This window comes from Geospiza fortis, unplaced genomic scaffold, assembly GCF_000277835.1.
Source record: "Geospiza fortis unplaced genomic scaffold, GeoFor_1.0 scaffold237, whole genome shotgun sequence".
In the NCBI taxonomy this organism is placed as follows: Eukaryota; Metazoa; Chordata; class Aves; order Passeriformes; family Thraupidae; genus Geospiza; species Geospiza fortis.
In genome coordinates, this window is record NW_005054319.1 from 2,800,800 (window position 1) to 2,815,845 (window position 15,046).

At 42.2% G+C, this 15,046-nt stretch overlaps 1 protein-coding gene across 1 annotated transcript in view; it reads left to right on the forward strand.

The window, feature by feature from the left end:
- Positions 1–711: 711 nt before the first annotated feature.
- PRKAR1B (protein kinase cAMP-dependent type I regulatory subunit beta) overlaps positions 712–15,046 on the forward strand; it is a 90,986-nt gene continuing 76,651 nt past the window's right edge. The window contains exons 1-3 of the mRNA XM_005420367.3: positions 712–912; positions 10,392–10,562; positions 14,336–14,427. Of these exons, the coding sequence (XP_005420424.1) occupies positions 736–912; positions 10,392–10,562; positions 14,336–14,427 (440 nt within the window). The 5' untranslated portion in view covers positions 712–735. The remainder of the gene's footprint in view (positions 913–10,391; positions 10,563–14,335; positions 14,428–15,046) is intronic.

Below are 15,046 nucleotides of genomic sequence, written 5' to 3' on the forward strand. Positions count from 1 at the left end.
CCCGCACAGCCTGCACATCCCCGCACAGCCCCGCACAGCCCGCACTGCCCACACTGCCCCGCACTGCCCCGCACTGCCCCGGCCACCCCCCGCATCCACAGCCCCGGGGGTAAAGCTGCCCCGGCGTTCTGGGCTCCTAACGGAGCGGTCATAACCCTGCTGGGGGAAATAAAGAGGGTTTGGGGCTGTTCTCCCCCAGGTCATCCAAGTTCCCTTCGGGGAACTCACTTCTCTTCGGGGGAGCTCTGCCCGCTCCCCCCCCTGCTTCCCCGGGGTAGCCAAGGGTCGCTGGTTGGAAAGGGAGGGATGCTAAAATTGCCCGAAAATCTCTGTAGCAAGAAGCTGGGCTTCTAGTGACAAGAGTGAGTCCCCACGGGGACAGCAAAGCAAGGCATTATGCCGTCATTTAATAGTGCTTTTGAAACTCCTTGCCTCGTAGGTTAATTTCACCGATTTGTGTGTTTTTTTTCAAAGATTGATCACAATCTAGAAGTTTAAATCCCGTTTGTGTACTTGGTGGGATGTTGATGATACAGAGATGACACAGTTTAGCATTTCCACGTACAACCCCAGAACATTAAATGTTCAAATTGAATAGGTCCTCAGTGGCAACAGGCAATACTAAAATGTCTTTGCTCTTCAGATGTCTCTGACAAAGGATTTGGGATCTGTCTCTTATCTCTTTCTTGCACCATTTTCTTACCTAGGTTGTGTTTTCTGTTTACAAGCCTGAAGATGGCTGCTGCTGCTTCCTGCAATGTGGAAGAAGATGAGAGCCTGAAGGGATGTGAACTCTATGTTCAGAAACACAACATCCAACAGATTCTAAAAGAATGCATTGTAAACCTCTGTATAGCAAAGCCAGACCGACCCATGAAGTTCCTCAGAGAACACTTTGAAAAATTAGAAAAGGTCAGTGATTTTCAGGTGCCTTTACATTTTCCATTTATAAAATGAAAAAGATTGTTTGAAGATTTCAAATGTTTTGGTACTTTTTTTGTCTTTTTTTAAATGACCACACAACTGTGAAAATGTAAACTGTTAAGAGAAAAAAGCCCCAAGCCTTCATTTGTGGATGTCTACTATAATATTAGTTATAGTTTAGAAATTTTAGTGCATAGCACCAAGATTATAATATCTCATCAAACTGCATTTGTTAAAAATGACCCATATTGGTTGTGAGGCATGGTACCCTGAACTTTCATCTCTTGGAAGAACCTGCCTATGGCTGCAAAAAATGTTGTTTATTCCAGTGTCATGTGGCGGGGTTTTCCCTTCCCCTTAAACTGACCAAAATCAGGGAACCAGCAAGTTCTCAAAATCCTTGAACAGTTTGCTATTGAATTTCACTGCTCTCTCCTGTCTGCAGTGCCTGTCCCTGGATCCTCTGACAGGGGATGCATTAAGAGAGACCTCACTCACTGTGACTGCCTTCAAAAGCAGTGTAGAGAGGGGGAAACATTTCAGAGCATTCCCAGACAAATTCTCTCTAAAGCCTAGGGGTGTCTTTGCAGGAAGAGCACGTTGTGTGAGCAAGTGTTGTTGTAGGCTTGAGAGATAAGGTTCAGTAGTTTCTTCCTTCAGGAGTGGGTAATACATAAGGCTGATATATCACCAGTGATGTAAAACATTTAATGCATCTCACTCTCTGCTTTGCAGATTCGTTTTTCTATAGGTGAGTATATGCCAAATTCATGTAGTTTTAAAAAAATGCAAACATTGCATTTCGATGGCAGCCTGGGACATCAGAGAGGGGTACAAAGTACAAGGTGGCTTGTAATTGTATTTGATTATTGTGAAAAAGAAACAGTCTCTTAATTCTGTATATTCTGAACTTCTGACAGCCAAGACCTCTTAATTCTGTATATTCTGAACTTCTGACAGCCAGGACCTATTTTGAGAGAATCAAAATTGTTGAATTTCATTACTATGTTGCGAATTATTATCGGTCGTAACATGTGGAATTTTGGGCTTTTTGGAAAGAAGGATAAACACCATTCTTGAAAGAAAACCCATTAAAATATGCTGTGGTATTATGGGATATGTTCCATTGCTGGAGGGATTTCTTGAGGAGTTGTACTGGGGGAGTTTGGTCATCATCATTTGTTGGTGTTAACACAGCACACACACCTGAGACAGGAGGGCAGCTCCCACCCTTGAGAAATGACATTTTCTTTCATGTGATCTCCCCTTATTTCCCAAAGAACAGCAGATGCCAGAATTGTGTAGGACATCAATCAGGATGCCAGCACAGGAGCTGATGGATATCACTTGTCTCAAAATGGAAGATGATTTAGAAACATCAAGGCATCAACTGCAGGGAATATTGTGCTTGCTGTGGGAGGACACAATCTTGGCACTGCCTCTCTAGAGCAGCCTGGGGGCTGAGCCTGCTGAGCCTGGAGGCTTTAGGCTCCTTCTGGAGGTTTCCAGCACTGTAATTCTTGTTCCTACAGCAGTTTGACTCCCTTGTTGCCCAAACCTCTCCAAGGACTTCCTTGGGATAAATTGTGCTGTGAAGGATTTTCTGCTGTAGAATAATATTTTGACTTAGTTGGTTGTGTGAGAGCAGTTGAAAGGAAGACTTCTAAAGATAGAAAAAAACTTTCAGTAAGTTTTATCCTGTTTTTATACACTTGTCATATACAGGTAATTTGAAGAATCCTAATGGAATTGTGAATTTAGCAATTGTTCATTAGGTTTTTGTAAATGTGCAATGCTGACATGGCACATTCACTTTAATTTGGTCCTTCAATTTGGTCCTGTGGAGGGAGAGGAGTGAAAATCTTTGTGTTAATAATGATTTTCTAAACAAAGTCATGCTTTTTTCCACCTAAGTGTGGTATTGTGGGGTTATTTTCCAAACTCATTCAGATAAACAACACATTCCACTGAAGAGAGCAGGAGAAGAACAGTTTATCTGTCAGAAACACGTGTGGGAAGTTTAGAGATGAAGTGTAGGATATTTTTCAAGTGGTTAAAAAATGAGCTTGTGGAAAACAAGTGGAGCTTGATCCACATCCAGGTACTGGAGCTACCACAGAAGTAAATAAAAAAAAAAAAAGTATGTTTAATTTTGCTAATTTTTAACTCAATTTCATAAAATCAACTCATAAAAGTAAGATTTATTGTGATATGCAAGATCAGAGAGGATCATAAGTGTTTCTCACTTTCTGATGACATCAGAGTTGGGTCCATTGCCTTCAGCCTGCTGCTGGATGAGAATGGGCCAGGGAATAACCCTGACCCCAGCACACCCGCTGTCCCCAGGTGTCACTCCTAGGTGTCACACACCAGGAGCAGGTTTGTTCTGGCAGGAATTGGTGTTTGGAGCACTGAGAGCAGAGCCAGCAGTGAGGTAATGCTCAGGGGATGTGGGCTCAGCTCTGAGGCTGGGCCACTCTTCACTCACAGCATGGCCTGAGAGGGCTGTAAAGGGAGAACATGAATAAAAACTTCTGAATAAAGTACTGGAGACTGAGGTTTGATGTTTGATGTTTGATTCTGAAGGAGTGCCAGTGTTAGAAAGAACACTCCCCCCAAAGCCTTTCTAACTGCAGCTTATTTGTATGAAGTACAATGTCAAAAACCATTACTCTTGAAAATAATTGTGGGAAAACTTTAATGCACATTTTTCTGTTCATTTAATACTGGCAGGACCTGCTTAAGTTGCCAGTAATTGCTGGGAATCAGCCTATGTTTCTATATTCTGAAATTTGTAAGTCACTTTTATATGCTGTGACCTTATGGACTTCAAGATGACATCTACTCTGATCACATTAACAGTTACTTTGTAAAAATCTACAGCATGCCCTTGAGCACAGAAAATAGTTGAAAACAGTTTAGAGACTTTAGATTTTAAAACCTGTGATATTTCCTTTGAACACTTTATTTTACATTTCCCTCTGACTGCGTAGATCTTGGTGGATGGAGTGAGGAAAGTCTTTCCCTTAGGGATTGTAATTGGTTTTTTTTGGAGTGAGGGAATAGATGTTAGCTAAGAAACTGTGGCATTATTTTAACAGCTGTAATGTAGTCCTGTTTACATGAGGACTATAGGAGACATAGCAGAAAAAACCAGGGAACCCATATTTTATCTCTGGTTCTTACTTTATGTGAAAAAGCCAATTACTGAAAAATTACAGGCAATGCTTTGTATTTTTAGCCATACTGAGACTGCAAAAATTTCATAGTGTCAGGCTGTTTAGTGCCATGATTATGTGATCAAAGGTGGAGTTGTCTTGCCAGGCTAAGCTCAGCTGTTCCACAGCAGAGAATTTGAATGAAGAATAGAACTAATGAAAAAAATGGCACCAAAGAGGAGGAAGCAGCAGGAAACCGCAGGATGTGTTTAAAATGGCTTTGCTGAAGCCATTTTAATGTGGGGTATTTTAGAGCAGGGCTGTGCTGGCTGAGCTGGGCTTTGCTGGTGCCTTCTGGAGCTGAGCTCTCTCCAGGCTCCTCTGTCGCCCTCAGCACGAGCAGAAAACATTATTTTACTCTAATAAATCACCGCCAGCGGCTCAGCAATGTAGTTTGGGATGCAGGCTGGTGCCGCATCCTCACGGGGCCGTCGGAAAGGGAATTTTTGGGCAAAATTGGGAAAATCCAAATTTGGAGCTCGAAGCCCGCGGGTCAACAGCGCTGCCCGCGCGGCGCCCCCTGGCGGTGCCGGGCGGAACTGCAGCCGGGCGTGCCGGGCCCTGCCCTGTGCGATAAACCGAAATGCAAATATATTTATTTCTGTTAGCAAAATACTCTTTATTTACTTACCACGGGGAGTTCGCACCCAAACGTACCCGAGTATCTAAGTTTGAGCGCCAGGCTTTTCTTCTGCGACAGTATTCCCTCCCAGTATTTGTATTTTATCACAGAAAGGAATCCTTCAGTCAATGATTCCCACCAGAACGTGTCTAAACCAATTAAATTCATTCTTAACAGTACGGGTTATTATTATGCAAAGTATAACTCACTGCTTTCAGATAAGATGGGGAGAGGTTATGGATTTGAAGCAAAATCACACAGAGAAAAAGAACTATAGAAAAAAATGCATTAACTAAGCAGTTTTATAAAGCCTAATAATAATATTGTTCAAAGCTTGCCAAGCAGTTGGGTGGTATCTCCGTGGTGGTCAGAAATGTTGGTAAAGCATGCAGGAACGTACCTGAGGTGCTGATAGAAGCACAGCAGTGGGAGCAGCAGGTGCCCTGGCTGTGTGACTGCACTTTTGAGCAGGCTTGGGCAGCCTCTGTCCTGCCTCTCCCCTGGGATCAGCACTGGGAAGAGCTGGAGGAAAAGCAGCTCAGGTGGGACCTCTGGGATTGCCAGAGCCAGCCCCAGGCAGTGCTGTGAGAGGTGACAGTTTTCTTGGAAGATGTAAAGAAAAACAAGGTGAATTTTTAAAGCCATCCCCAGGCAAACTTTCCTACATGCAGGGAAGGGTGCAGGATGAAGGGAATAAGAGCAGAAAGAGAAAAAAAAGCTTTTTCCCTAAGAAATACAATTATTTATAAGCAAACTCATGCTGTTATGAGCTTGTGTGGAGCATATTGGAGCTGAGCTCCCTGTTTACTGTGTGTGTCCACAAATGTGAGTGGCTTCCCCAGTCTCAAAGCCAAAACCTGACAAAACCAGAGTGCAATGATGGAACATGGAAGATGTCTTTGTTTCACATCTCAAACTGCCTTGTTTTACATTCATCAGGTTACTTAATCCACTTTCATGTGGGCTTGTCTCTTCTTACACAAGCTATGCGTGCATACATTGTTGTTTGGCTGGATTTTAAGAATCAGAAGTGTTGGCTATGATTCTCTTTGATTATATAAGCTTTTAAGCATCAAAAATAGGGTCTGTGTTTTGTAACACATAACCTCTCACTTTGCTGTGAGGCAAAGAAAGCAGGGAAGAGGTGGTGATGGGTTGGGATGCTGAAGACACTGGTGGGGGGAAGACAAGAAGTGTGAACAAGCTGCAGGAGGTAAAACAATGGCAGTAAAGGGTCTGAGGAAGGTCAGCCATGCAGCTGGAGTGTCATCAGAGCAGGTGGATTTTTGGCAGGAGATTTTTGCCTAGATTGGAAATTGGGAATGAGCAGAGATGCAGAGAGGCGATGGGGGATGCAGAAATAGTAATCAAAGGGGAGGATAGCTATGGAGGGGGTAAATACCTTGGTAGGATGGTAGGGAGTGTATTTAAAGATATTTCTTAGAATTGCTGTAGAAGAAAAGTAGAATGGAGCAGGGGGAAGGCAGTGGAACAATAATTGGGATTGTGTGAATAACAAGGCTGAATTGATCACAAAGATTGTCTGTCCTGGCAAAGATAAGACTGGAAAGAACATTAAGATCTCCCAGATTTTTCCTGCTTTTAGTGATGGCATCAGTCAGTCCCATGCTTCCAGCAAAATGAAGTGCTTTGCCTTTGGCTTTTATTGGTTGCTGTAAATCATCAGCCCCAAGGAGTGGTGAGGGGTGTTAGAAACCCTCCAGGATTGATAGAGCATCTCCTCTGGGTCAATTCCAGGGCAAAGAGAGATTAGTTACCTGTGCATGAACCTTCCTGCATATTTTCTGTGAATATTCCAGGTCTGTCAGGCAGAAAAGTTTATGAATGTGCTTGAGGGGAAAAAAAACCCCCAAACATTTAGCGTGTACTTGGTGGTGTTGTTTTTGAGTGCAATGTATACATTGTAGGAAGCAGAGCAGAGGTACTGAGCTTTGATATCAAATGTCTGACTTGCTTTTAAAAGCCTTTTTGGGGTGTTGTTGTAAGGCTGCACAGTGATTTGGAGCCCCCTTGGGTGCTTTCCTTCCTTCAGCTCATCTGAGTTTTCAGGTAGTGACAAAGCCTGAAGGGAGAGACTGGGAGAGGAAGGGAATTTCTGTTCAGAGATGCTCCAGCTGATAGGGGAGAAAGCTTCTGGGCCAGGAAGTGTGTGTGTGTGCTCTTAAGCAGTGATCTGAAAGGAAGGGTAAACCTCAAAACTGTCTCAGCATTGTCGTTGCTTCACTTGCAATGCTTAAACTCATTAAAAGTTCATGGAAGCATTATCTGAGGGAGATGCTGAGGACAATATGCTAAATTCCTGTGGTTTATTCCTCAGCCTCTTGTAGCTGAAAGTGGACATGCAATAGATAAATTGGTTGCTGCAATTGTATTTATTGGTTCTTTAGATTTGAGGCAATGATCAAAGGCAGTTCCACTGCCTTGCTGTTGTGCCTTCCGTGTGTTTTCTCATTTGGAGGTGGACACAACTGGGCAATAGGATTATGAATTATCAGTGCCATCCAAAGAGAGAGAGAAGGAGAGAGCTATCACTTGTTGTCATGACAACAAAAGATGATGAGGTGTTTACTTGAAGCTGAGCTCTGCACAAGGATTCACATCAAGCTGCATCTGAGGATTGGTGTTTGGAGAACTCCTCTTGAGACAGCTCATTCCTCCTTCCAGACACTGGCTGCATTTGTGCAGCTTTACCCCAGGATATGTGGAAGACATCTCTCTGAAAGCTCAGCCCGGGACAGAGCAAAGGCTTTGTTTGCAAAAGGCAGGCTGTAGTTCAGGAATGGGGATCCTTCCCAGCCTGCAGCTATGGAAAACCAGCCAGTCCAGAGCCTGCTGTTTGTAGAAAAGGAGTTTGTAGTGAAGAGACTTCCTTTTAAAATGAATCACACAGTAACTCACTTTTATAATCCTTTCAAATCTTCTTGGCTTCTAAAAGTATTTGAGTTTAAGAGCATGCTTTGTAGAATTAATTTTATCTCACTGAGCTTCCTTTTGTATATAAATCTGTGCTGGGGTGGGGGAGATATTGTTTATTAATTCCTTGGAAGTGGCTTTTATGCAATGTGTACTGAAGAGAGAAGAGTGTATTTTATATTAAATGTGGCAAACTACTACTCTGCTCTCTGAGTAAATATGCTCTGGATAAAAAGAACTGTGTAAGTGCTGCACACTATTTCTCAACTGCCCTCTTGTTGTACTTGCCTTTTAGTTAAATTTTAGCTGCAATTCTTCAGAAAGGTCTTTACTGCCTTTCAGTTAAACCCATGAAGAAGGTGAATTTAGTTGTGTTCATTTAATATAGTCAGAGACCATTAACACTATCAGAGATAGGCAGTCAGTAATGTTATTTGAAATTCTTCAGTCACAGCTTTTGTTTTTAAACACTAGATATTAAATATAATTGTAATATATAGCACATATTTGTACTTGGAATATTTTGCTTGATTGTATTTTAGGAATCTCGAGACAGAGGGGAGTAAGGAAGAAGTTCATGAGAATGCTGAAATAGGATTTGCAGTTCTTACACTGTAGGAAAATCTAGCTGAGTAATTCTTTGCATAGCTAGTGCTGCTATTTGAATGTGAAATTAAAATTTTCAGTAAGGATTTAATACATCTGAAATCCTGTTTTTTTGGTTACAGCACCGAGGTAAACTGTATTGTGGCCTGGGAGTTTCGGGGTTGTAAGCCAAATTTAAACCCCAATTGATCTCAGAAAGAAGGTGGCACTTTTTGAGTCAGGTCAAGATCTTGAAAAGTCAGATCTTTAGCCAGCCCTCTACATTTTACCTCTGATCTTGTCCCCTAAATATTTCAGTAATGCCTTCTTTAAAACAAGAATGTGTGACTTGTTACTTTGACTCATGCAGCATGGGAAATACAGCTCAGTTATTTATTTCAAGTAGCAATAGTGCATCAAAGACTGGTGTCAGAGGTTAATGAGAAGGGCAGTGCCAGTGATGGTGCAGAAATTGACTGGAATAAGACCAGAAAAGACAGGTGGCATGACGGATTTGATGCAAACACCAATGGCAAAACATATATTAATCATCCCTTTTTCTTGCAAGCTTGAAAGGTGTGAGCCTGTGCCAGTTTTCTGTGCTGCCCTTTTCTGGTGCCATACCTGATGAGCTGTGGATCAGTCACTTCCTCTGTCAGTGGGACCAGCTGGTGACGTTGGGGATCTGCCACTCGTGCTGGCGCTCCCAGATGCTCCCTCCCCTTCTCACTCCCATCCTGGCTCTGAGTGGAAAATCTCACTGGAAATTTCCTGTAGGACAGAGGCCAGGTCCTGGCAGTTCATCCCTGTTGGAGGAATGTTGGTTTATGGGGTGTGCAGGGGGCTCAGCATTGCTTTCTTTTGGGGTAGCCTGCAGTGCTGCTGAGCTGAGTTGTCTGAAAACTCCTGGGGTTGTTGAGGGAGTCATGGGGTGGGTGATGGCTGCGTGCACATCCCTTGGCATGGCTCTGGGGCTGCCAGGCTCTGGGGTTTGCCTGCACAGAGGAGATGGCAGCACATGAAACTACTGCTGCAGCAGCCAGCTTGCCTCCTTACAGTGCAGTGCCCATGCTCTCTGGCTCCTGTACCAAGGAACAGAATTTATGGTCCACCCCACCTCCAGTTCTCCCTGCCTTGGATCAGTGGAGATTGGGATGAGCCAGCCCCAAGGGGCAGTGAGTGTGCTGTGGCTGAGCATGCCAGGGCTGAGGAGGAGGGCTGGGTCTGAGCAGACAGCCCCTGTTCCTTTGACTGACAGACGTGGATGATGCAAAGGGAATTTTACTCATTTTTGCTCTCCCTTGGATCTGAGGAAGCTGAGGGATAGAACGTGGGGCTCTGGGAAAATACTGTAATTATGGGTAATCTGGATTGTGTCTATCCTTTGGAAGTCAAATTCAGTGTATGAATTGACAGTCTTGCAACTCTGACCTCCTTTCTTGAAGGTTTTCTGTGCTGTTCTCTACTTTTGTTACTCTCTCTTCGGGGATTCCCTTTCCTATTTTATTCTCTGTTCCACAAGCATGAAATTTGTAGAATAACCTCCCTATTGGCCAGCTGGTGCTAGGCCAGCCACCATCTTTCATAGTCCTCTGGAGCCTACCTTGGATCCCATTTGCTTGGAAAGAGTCCCATTGGTTATAAATCAGTTGTATGGCAGAAATTCTGGAGTGGGGAGCATCTTTGTTGTTTGTGGTGATAGTAAGCTTGCACAACAGAGCAAGATGAAGAAACCAATCTAATGTATCAATGTGTGACTTCTGACAAATTGTCTGTGCTAGAGACAGCGACGTGTACAAACCAACAGAGAAAATTAACAGGGTGATGTTGGAGAGTAAGCAATGGAAGTTTTGCTTTCTCTGCAAAGATATGCCTGCACTTTATAAACACTGGTGCCATGATGTGTAAGAAAGAGTTGAACAGGTGAAATGCCTGTACACACATTGTGGTTAATGCCATTCTCATTAAATCTGTAATTTTCGTTCAGCAGTGCAAACTGACCGTCACCCAAACACAGACGTGGACGGGCTGCTGATAGCCATAAAAGAAGGGCACATTGACTATACCCATGAGTAAGAGATGCTTCCTGGTCCCTTTTTGCCTTGCAGGAGGAATGCAAGCAGATCCTGGCCCGGCAGAAGTCCAGCTCCCAGTCGGATTCCCACGACGATGAGGTTTCCCCGCCGCCGCCCAACCCGGTGGTGAAGGCGCGGCGCCGGCGCGGCGGGGTCAGTGCAGAGGTGTACACGGAGGAGGATGCTGTGTCCTATGTCAGAAAGGTACCCTGGGCCCTCCCTCTGCCTCTCACATGTGCAAGGCAATCGAGTGACTCGTGTTTTGTCCCTAATTTGGACTTCTGGGCCAGCCTGGAGGGTGGTGTCCTCATGCTGGCATAAGCAGAGCCTGACCACCTTCACACTCAACTTCTTTTTCTGTCTCCTTGACTGAGGATTTCCCCTATCAATGAGATTTCAGCATTCACTGTGCCTTTTTTTTTAAGATGTGCTGCTCATCTAACAGGGTCAGTAATTCTCAGCCATTTTCTTGATACCACTGGCTTCAGCATCTTCTGAGTTTGATCACAAAATCTCATTATTCAAGACAGCTTTTCTATGGCTGCATTTCCTGTTTGTTTTGTTTTTTGTTTCCAAAAGTCAGATCTGCCTCAAGTTTTCTTTAATCTAAGTCATTTATGTTTCCTAGACCACTCAGGCACGTATTTCCCCTGTTGATAAGGTACCACTTAATCCACTGAATTTTGGAAGTCTCTTGACCATACTTGGGTGATTTTGTGTGACCATTGTCTTTGAAGAAATGCCAATCCCAAATTAGGTAATTTCTTCACTAGGAGCTCTGTTTTGGGCTTCTCTCTTTTTAACTGCCTTTTTCACAAAAATATCTAACTATGTTATATCTTTGATATCTTAATAACCCTGCATTTTTTTTGACACTGGGTAAAGCTTTCAAAGATTGTTGAAAGAGAGACATTACAATAGCATGTGTCATGTTTGTTTAGGGAGCCAGGCTGAAAATGTATTTCATAAGGTTGACAGATGCTACTAATGTGCTTTTGTGCATGCCTGGAGTAGCTTTAACTCAAAGAGCTTTTTCTTTATGGGAATGCATTTTGTCAGTCACTGTTTTTTTGGCAGAATGCTTTTTGCCTTTGCAGTCAGATGTGCTTTTGTCATCTGCTTATGATACAAATTCACTGGCTGCTCTGGGGATTTCTGTCCCAAGAAAAAAAGAATTGGGAGAGCCATTAATCCTAAAAACAAGTGTGTAAGAGTATTCTTGTGGCAGTTAAATAATGTTTGCAAGTGTAATTTGCAAATTTTAACAGCACTGTGGTCAAGCTGTTAATGAATGCCTTGCAATGTTAAAAAACTGTGTGATACTTCAGAAGCCACTTTAAAACACTTTTCTTTCTGTGCATTTTGCAATATCCCCCCAAAAAACTTCCATGAAGAGATCCCATTTGTTTCTGCTTATTATGGGTTCCATCTGACTCTTCTGAAAATCAAAGGAAACATCCCTTCCCACCCCCCTGAGCAATTCTTTTATGTTTATAATGGAACCTGAAGTAAACTTTGTTTTCTTCATTTCCCAACAGTGATGTCAGTGAACCCTGACAGTAGCATGAGTAGGCAAGAACCAGAAGCAGCAATGCAGATCATGTTCTGCGTGTTCTTTGACTAGTCCTGTTATGATTTTGATTTCCTAGGAACTGACTGACCTTAAATAATAATAATTTAGGGGATAGTTTCTTGTAGAGCTACAGATGCTGGAAGGAATAGAGAACTAGCACTGGGAGGATTTGTGTCAGTGCTTTGTCTTCCGCCATAAGCAAAGGAATCCCATGGTGAAACCCATGGATGTGTGATTTCTAGAACACAGAAATAAAAGGAGACACTGAAAGGACAAATTATGGAACAAATTTAAAAGATTAAAAAGCAAGGCAAAGGTTGTGTTAGACTATTGCAAACAGATGGAATTTTAGATAGTAGTCAGGAGGAACCGCTGGCTTGAATTCAGGTGTTGGATGGAAGCACATCTGGGTTATAAGCCAGTTTGAAGGATCCCTTGAAGGGGAGAGCTATAGCATGAGTAGTGCTAGAGGCAGTGAAATGAGTTATGTCCCTGGAGAGAAAGTCAAAAGAGATTTAGCTTTGTGATTTGAGCAAGCACATGGCATGGCTTCATTCCGGGGAAGATCTCTGTGGAGGGTTAGTTCATCCTTGAACTAGAGAATGCAATATTTGTCAACACATCTGACAACACAGTTAACAACTAACAGAACAGGAATCTTGCTCTAAAGAGGGTGATCAGCTTGAAGAGAACATTCAGTGATTATTTGGAAGAGTGATGTAAGAAATGGCCGAGTGATTCTTAGCAGCATTTGACTTTGGTCAGATGCCTGGTCACACCTAGAGAGTTTCTCCTGTGTTTTCTGTGTCCCTGCCCCAACAAACCCATAAAGCCTTATGGCTTTCACTGCTGCAAATTTACACTGAGGAAAGCTACTCTGTGCTATTTCATAATCAGATAGAAAGACTGGAGTTGAGTGTCTTAGTGATCTGATTATTTACCCCTTTGGCTCATCAGCAGTAAGCTGAGCTGGTGTATTCTTAATAGAGCAAGGGTTCAGGTCTGCAATTCAATCCAGTGTTCCTCTGATAGGGTAAAAACCAAGAATAAGACACTGGCTGAATTTAACACTGAGAAATTTAAACTTTTAGATAATTAGATCAGGTTTCACTCTGATACAAATTTGCAGTTTGTGCATGTATACTTCTCTAGACTTGATTGGAGTAATCTGATTTCTGCAGCAGTCAATACAAGAGAGGTCTGAAGTCAGTTTAACTTTAGATCTTCACAGTGCAGCATTTTCCTGTGAAATAAATCTTGATAATTCTTTGTGGGAACTGGTTCTACATCAGTTTTACCCTTTGAAGCATCCTTCTTTTGGTTGGATGGGTAGTTCCTGCCTTTCCAGGATGAAGGAAGGGAAGTACCTGCACATCAACACAAGTAACTTGCAACAGACAGATACACTACTTCTATCATAAGAAAATGTGAGAGCTAAATGCCCCTTATCAGATCTTTACTGTGCAGTAATTGAGACTGACAAACAGATTGTGATTTTCAGATTGCAGTAAGGTTAATTTAACACTTAAAACTTTTGCTATGCTTGATTCTGTCCTGTTGTAATTAAACTATTAAGGAAAATCACATTATCAAAGACAATGGATATCTTTGACAGGTCATAATTTTGTTACAAATTTCTTGTGTCTCTCCTACTCTTGGAGTCTGACTGATAGGAGAAGATACTTGACAAATAGATACATTATCTACTGATATCTTACCTAAATGGTTACCAAAATGGAAAGCTTAGCTTTCCAAAGTGGAAATACTCCTGAATTCCAACTTTTATTTTAACCAAATTCATGCACAACAGGACTTTTGACAACTCTCCAGTTAACAAATAAAGACCTCTTCATTCTCAAATGGAAATTCTGCTTGTTTGCCACGAAGCCAAGGCACAGGATTTTGACTCACGAGGGCCTATCAGGAGCTTGGTTCCTTACACCACAGGCAGTACTGAAAAATATGATGTATTCAACACATTTTTACCTTTTTCCTAAAGAAATGTTGCTGTTTTCACAGTTTTTAAAGTAGTTTGCTTCTGATATGGGTTGGAAGGAAGAGGAACATAAAATGCATTTTCCTCAGTCCAAGATATTTGAAAGGAGTCTACACAGCTGCCAATACCTCCTAATTATAGTATTTTATGGATATCCTTCTCCCCAGTCATCCCTGATCTTATACTTCCTTTCTGAGTCTCATTTTGAGAACAAAATTTCTTATCCTCACATTATCAAAAGTGTAATTTATTACTTTCTTGGTGGCTTTATATTATAGCCTAATCCTGTCTCAGTGCCTGAAATCAAACCACATCCATTTTCTTGAATAGTGGAATTTTCTGTAGATTTCATGATTTGTGAGGGAATACAATCAGGCATGTAATTACCTTTCATTCTTTTCTCTACAGGTTATTCCAAAGGACTATAAAACCATGACTGCTCTGGCCAAGGCCATCTCCAAGAACGTGCTCTTTGCTCATCTTGATGACAATGAACGGAGGTATGAGGGGCTTTATCATTCAAGGGAATTCACAGCTTGGTGTGAGGACAAGAAATTAGATTAAATTTCATCTCAGGGTCCAGAACTGCTGTCTCTGATGCATTTGAGTCGCACCCTCAAACATGCTCATGGTATTCTGACAGAGGGTAAAACCACAAGTTAAAAAAGGACAAGAACAGGTTAGAGTGTATTCAGACATATTTAATGTTGTCAGGACAGATGGGCCTGATAAACTTTATTCTAGATTACTTAATTAGCTAAAGCAATCTTAGAAGCATTTGTCATTACTTCTGAAACTCAGGCAAGACAGGTCAAGTGCTGAATGAGTGGGAAAGAAAAAGCATAATGTCTGTAAAGAGATAAAAGGGAATGACAGGTAAATTGTTCTGTTCTTGGAAAAACTGGAGCAAACAAATTATGTATAAGCACCTGAAGGAGACCAAGGAGTTCAGTAACAGCCAATGTGACTTTTAAAGACTTGAAAATGTCTTTCCAGAACTGATAGCAAGCTGTACAGCTGGGGGAGGCACAAAGGAGGTCAAACAGCTCAACTTCCAGTAATGATTTTGACATTAATGTTTGTGATGGGTTCATAAAAAAAAGAGGGAAGTGTGTCTTT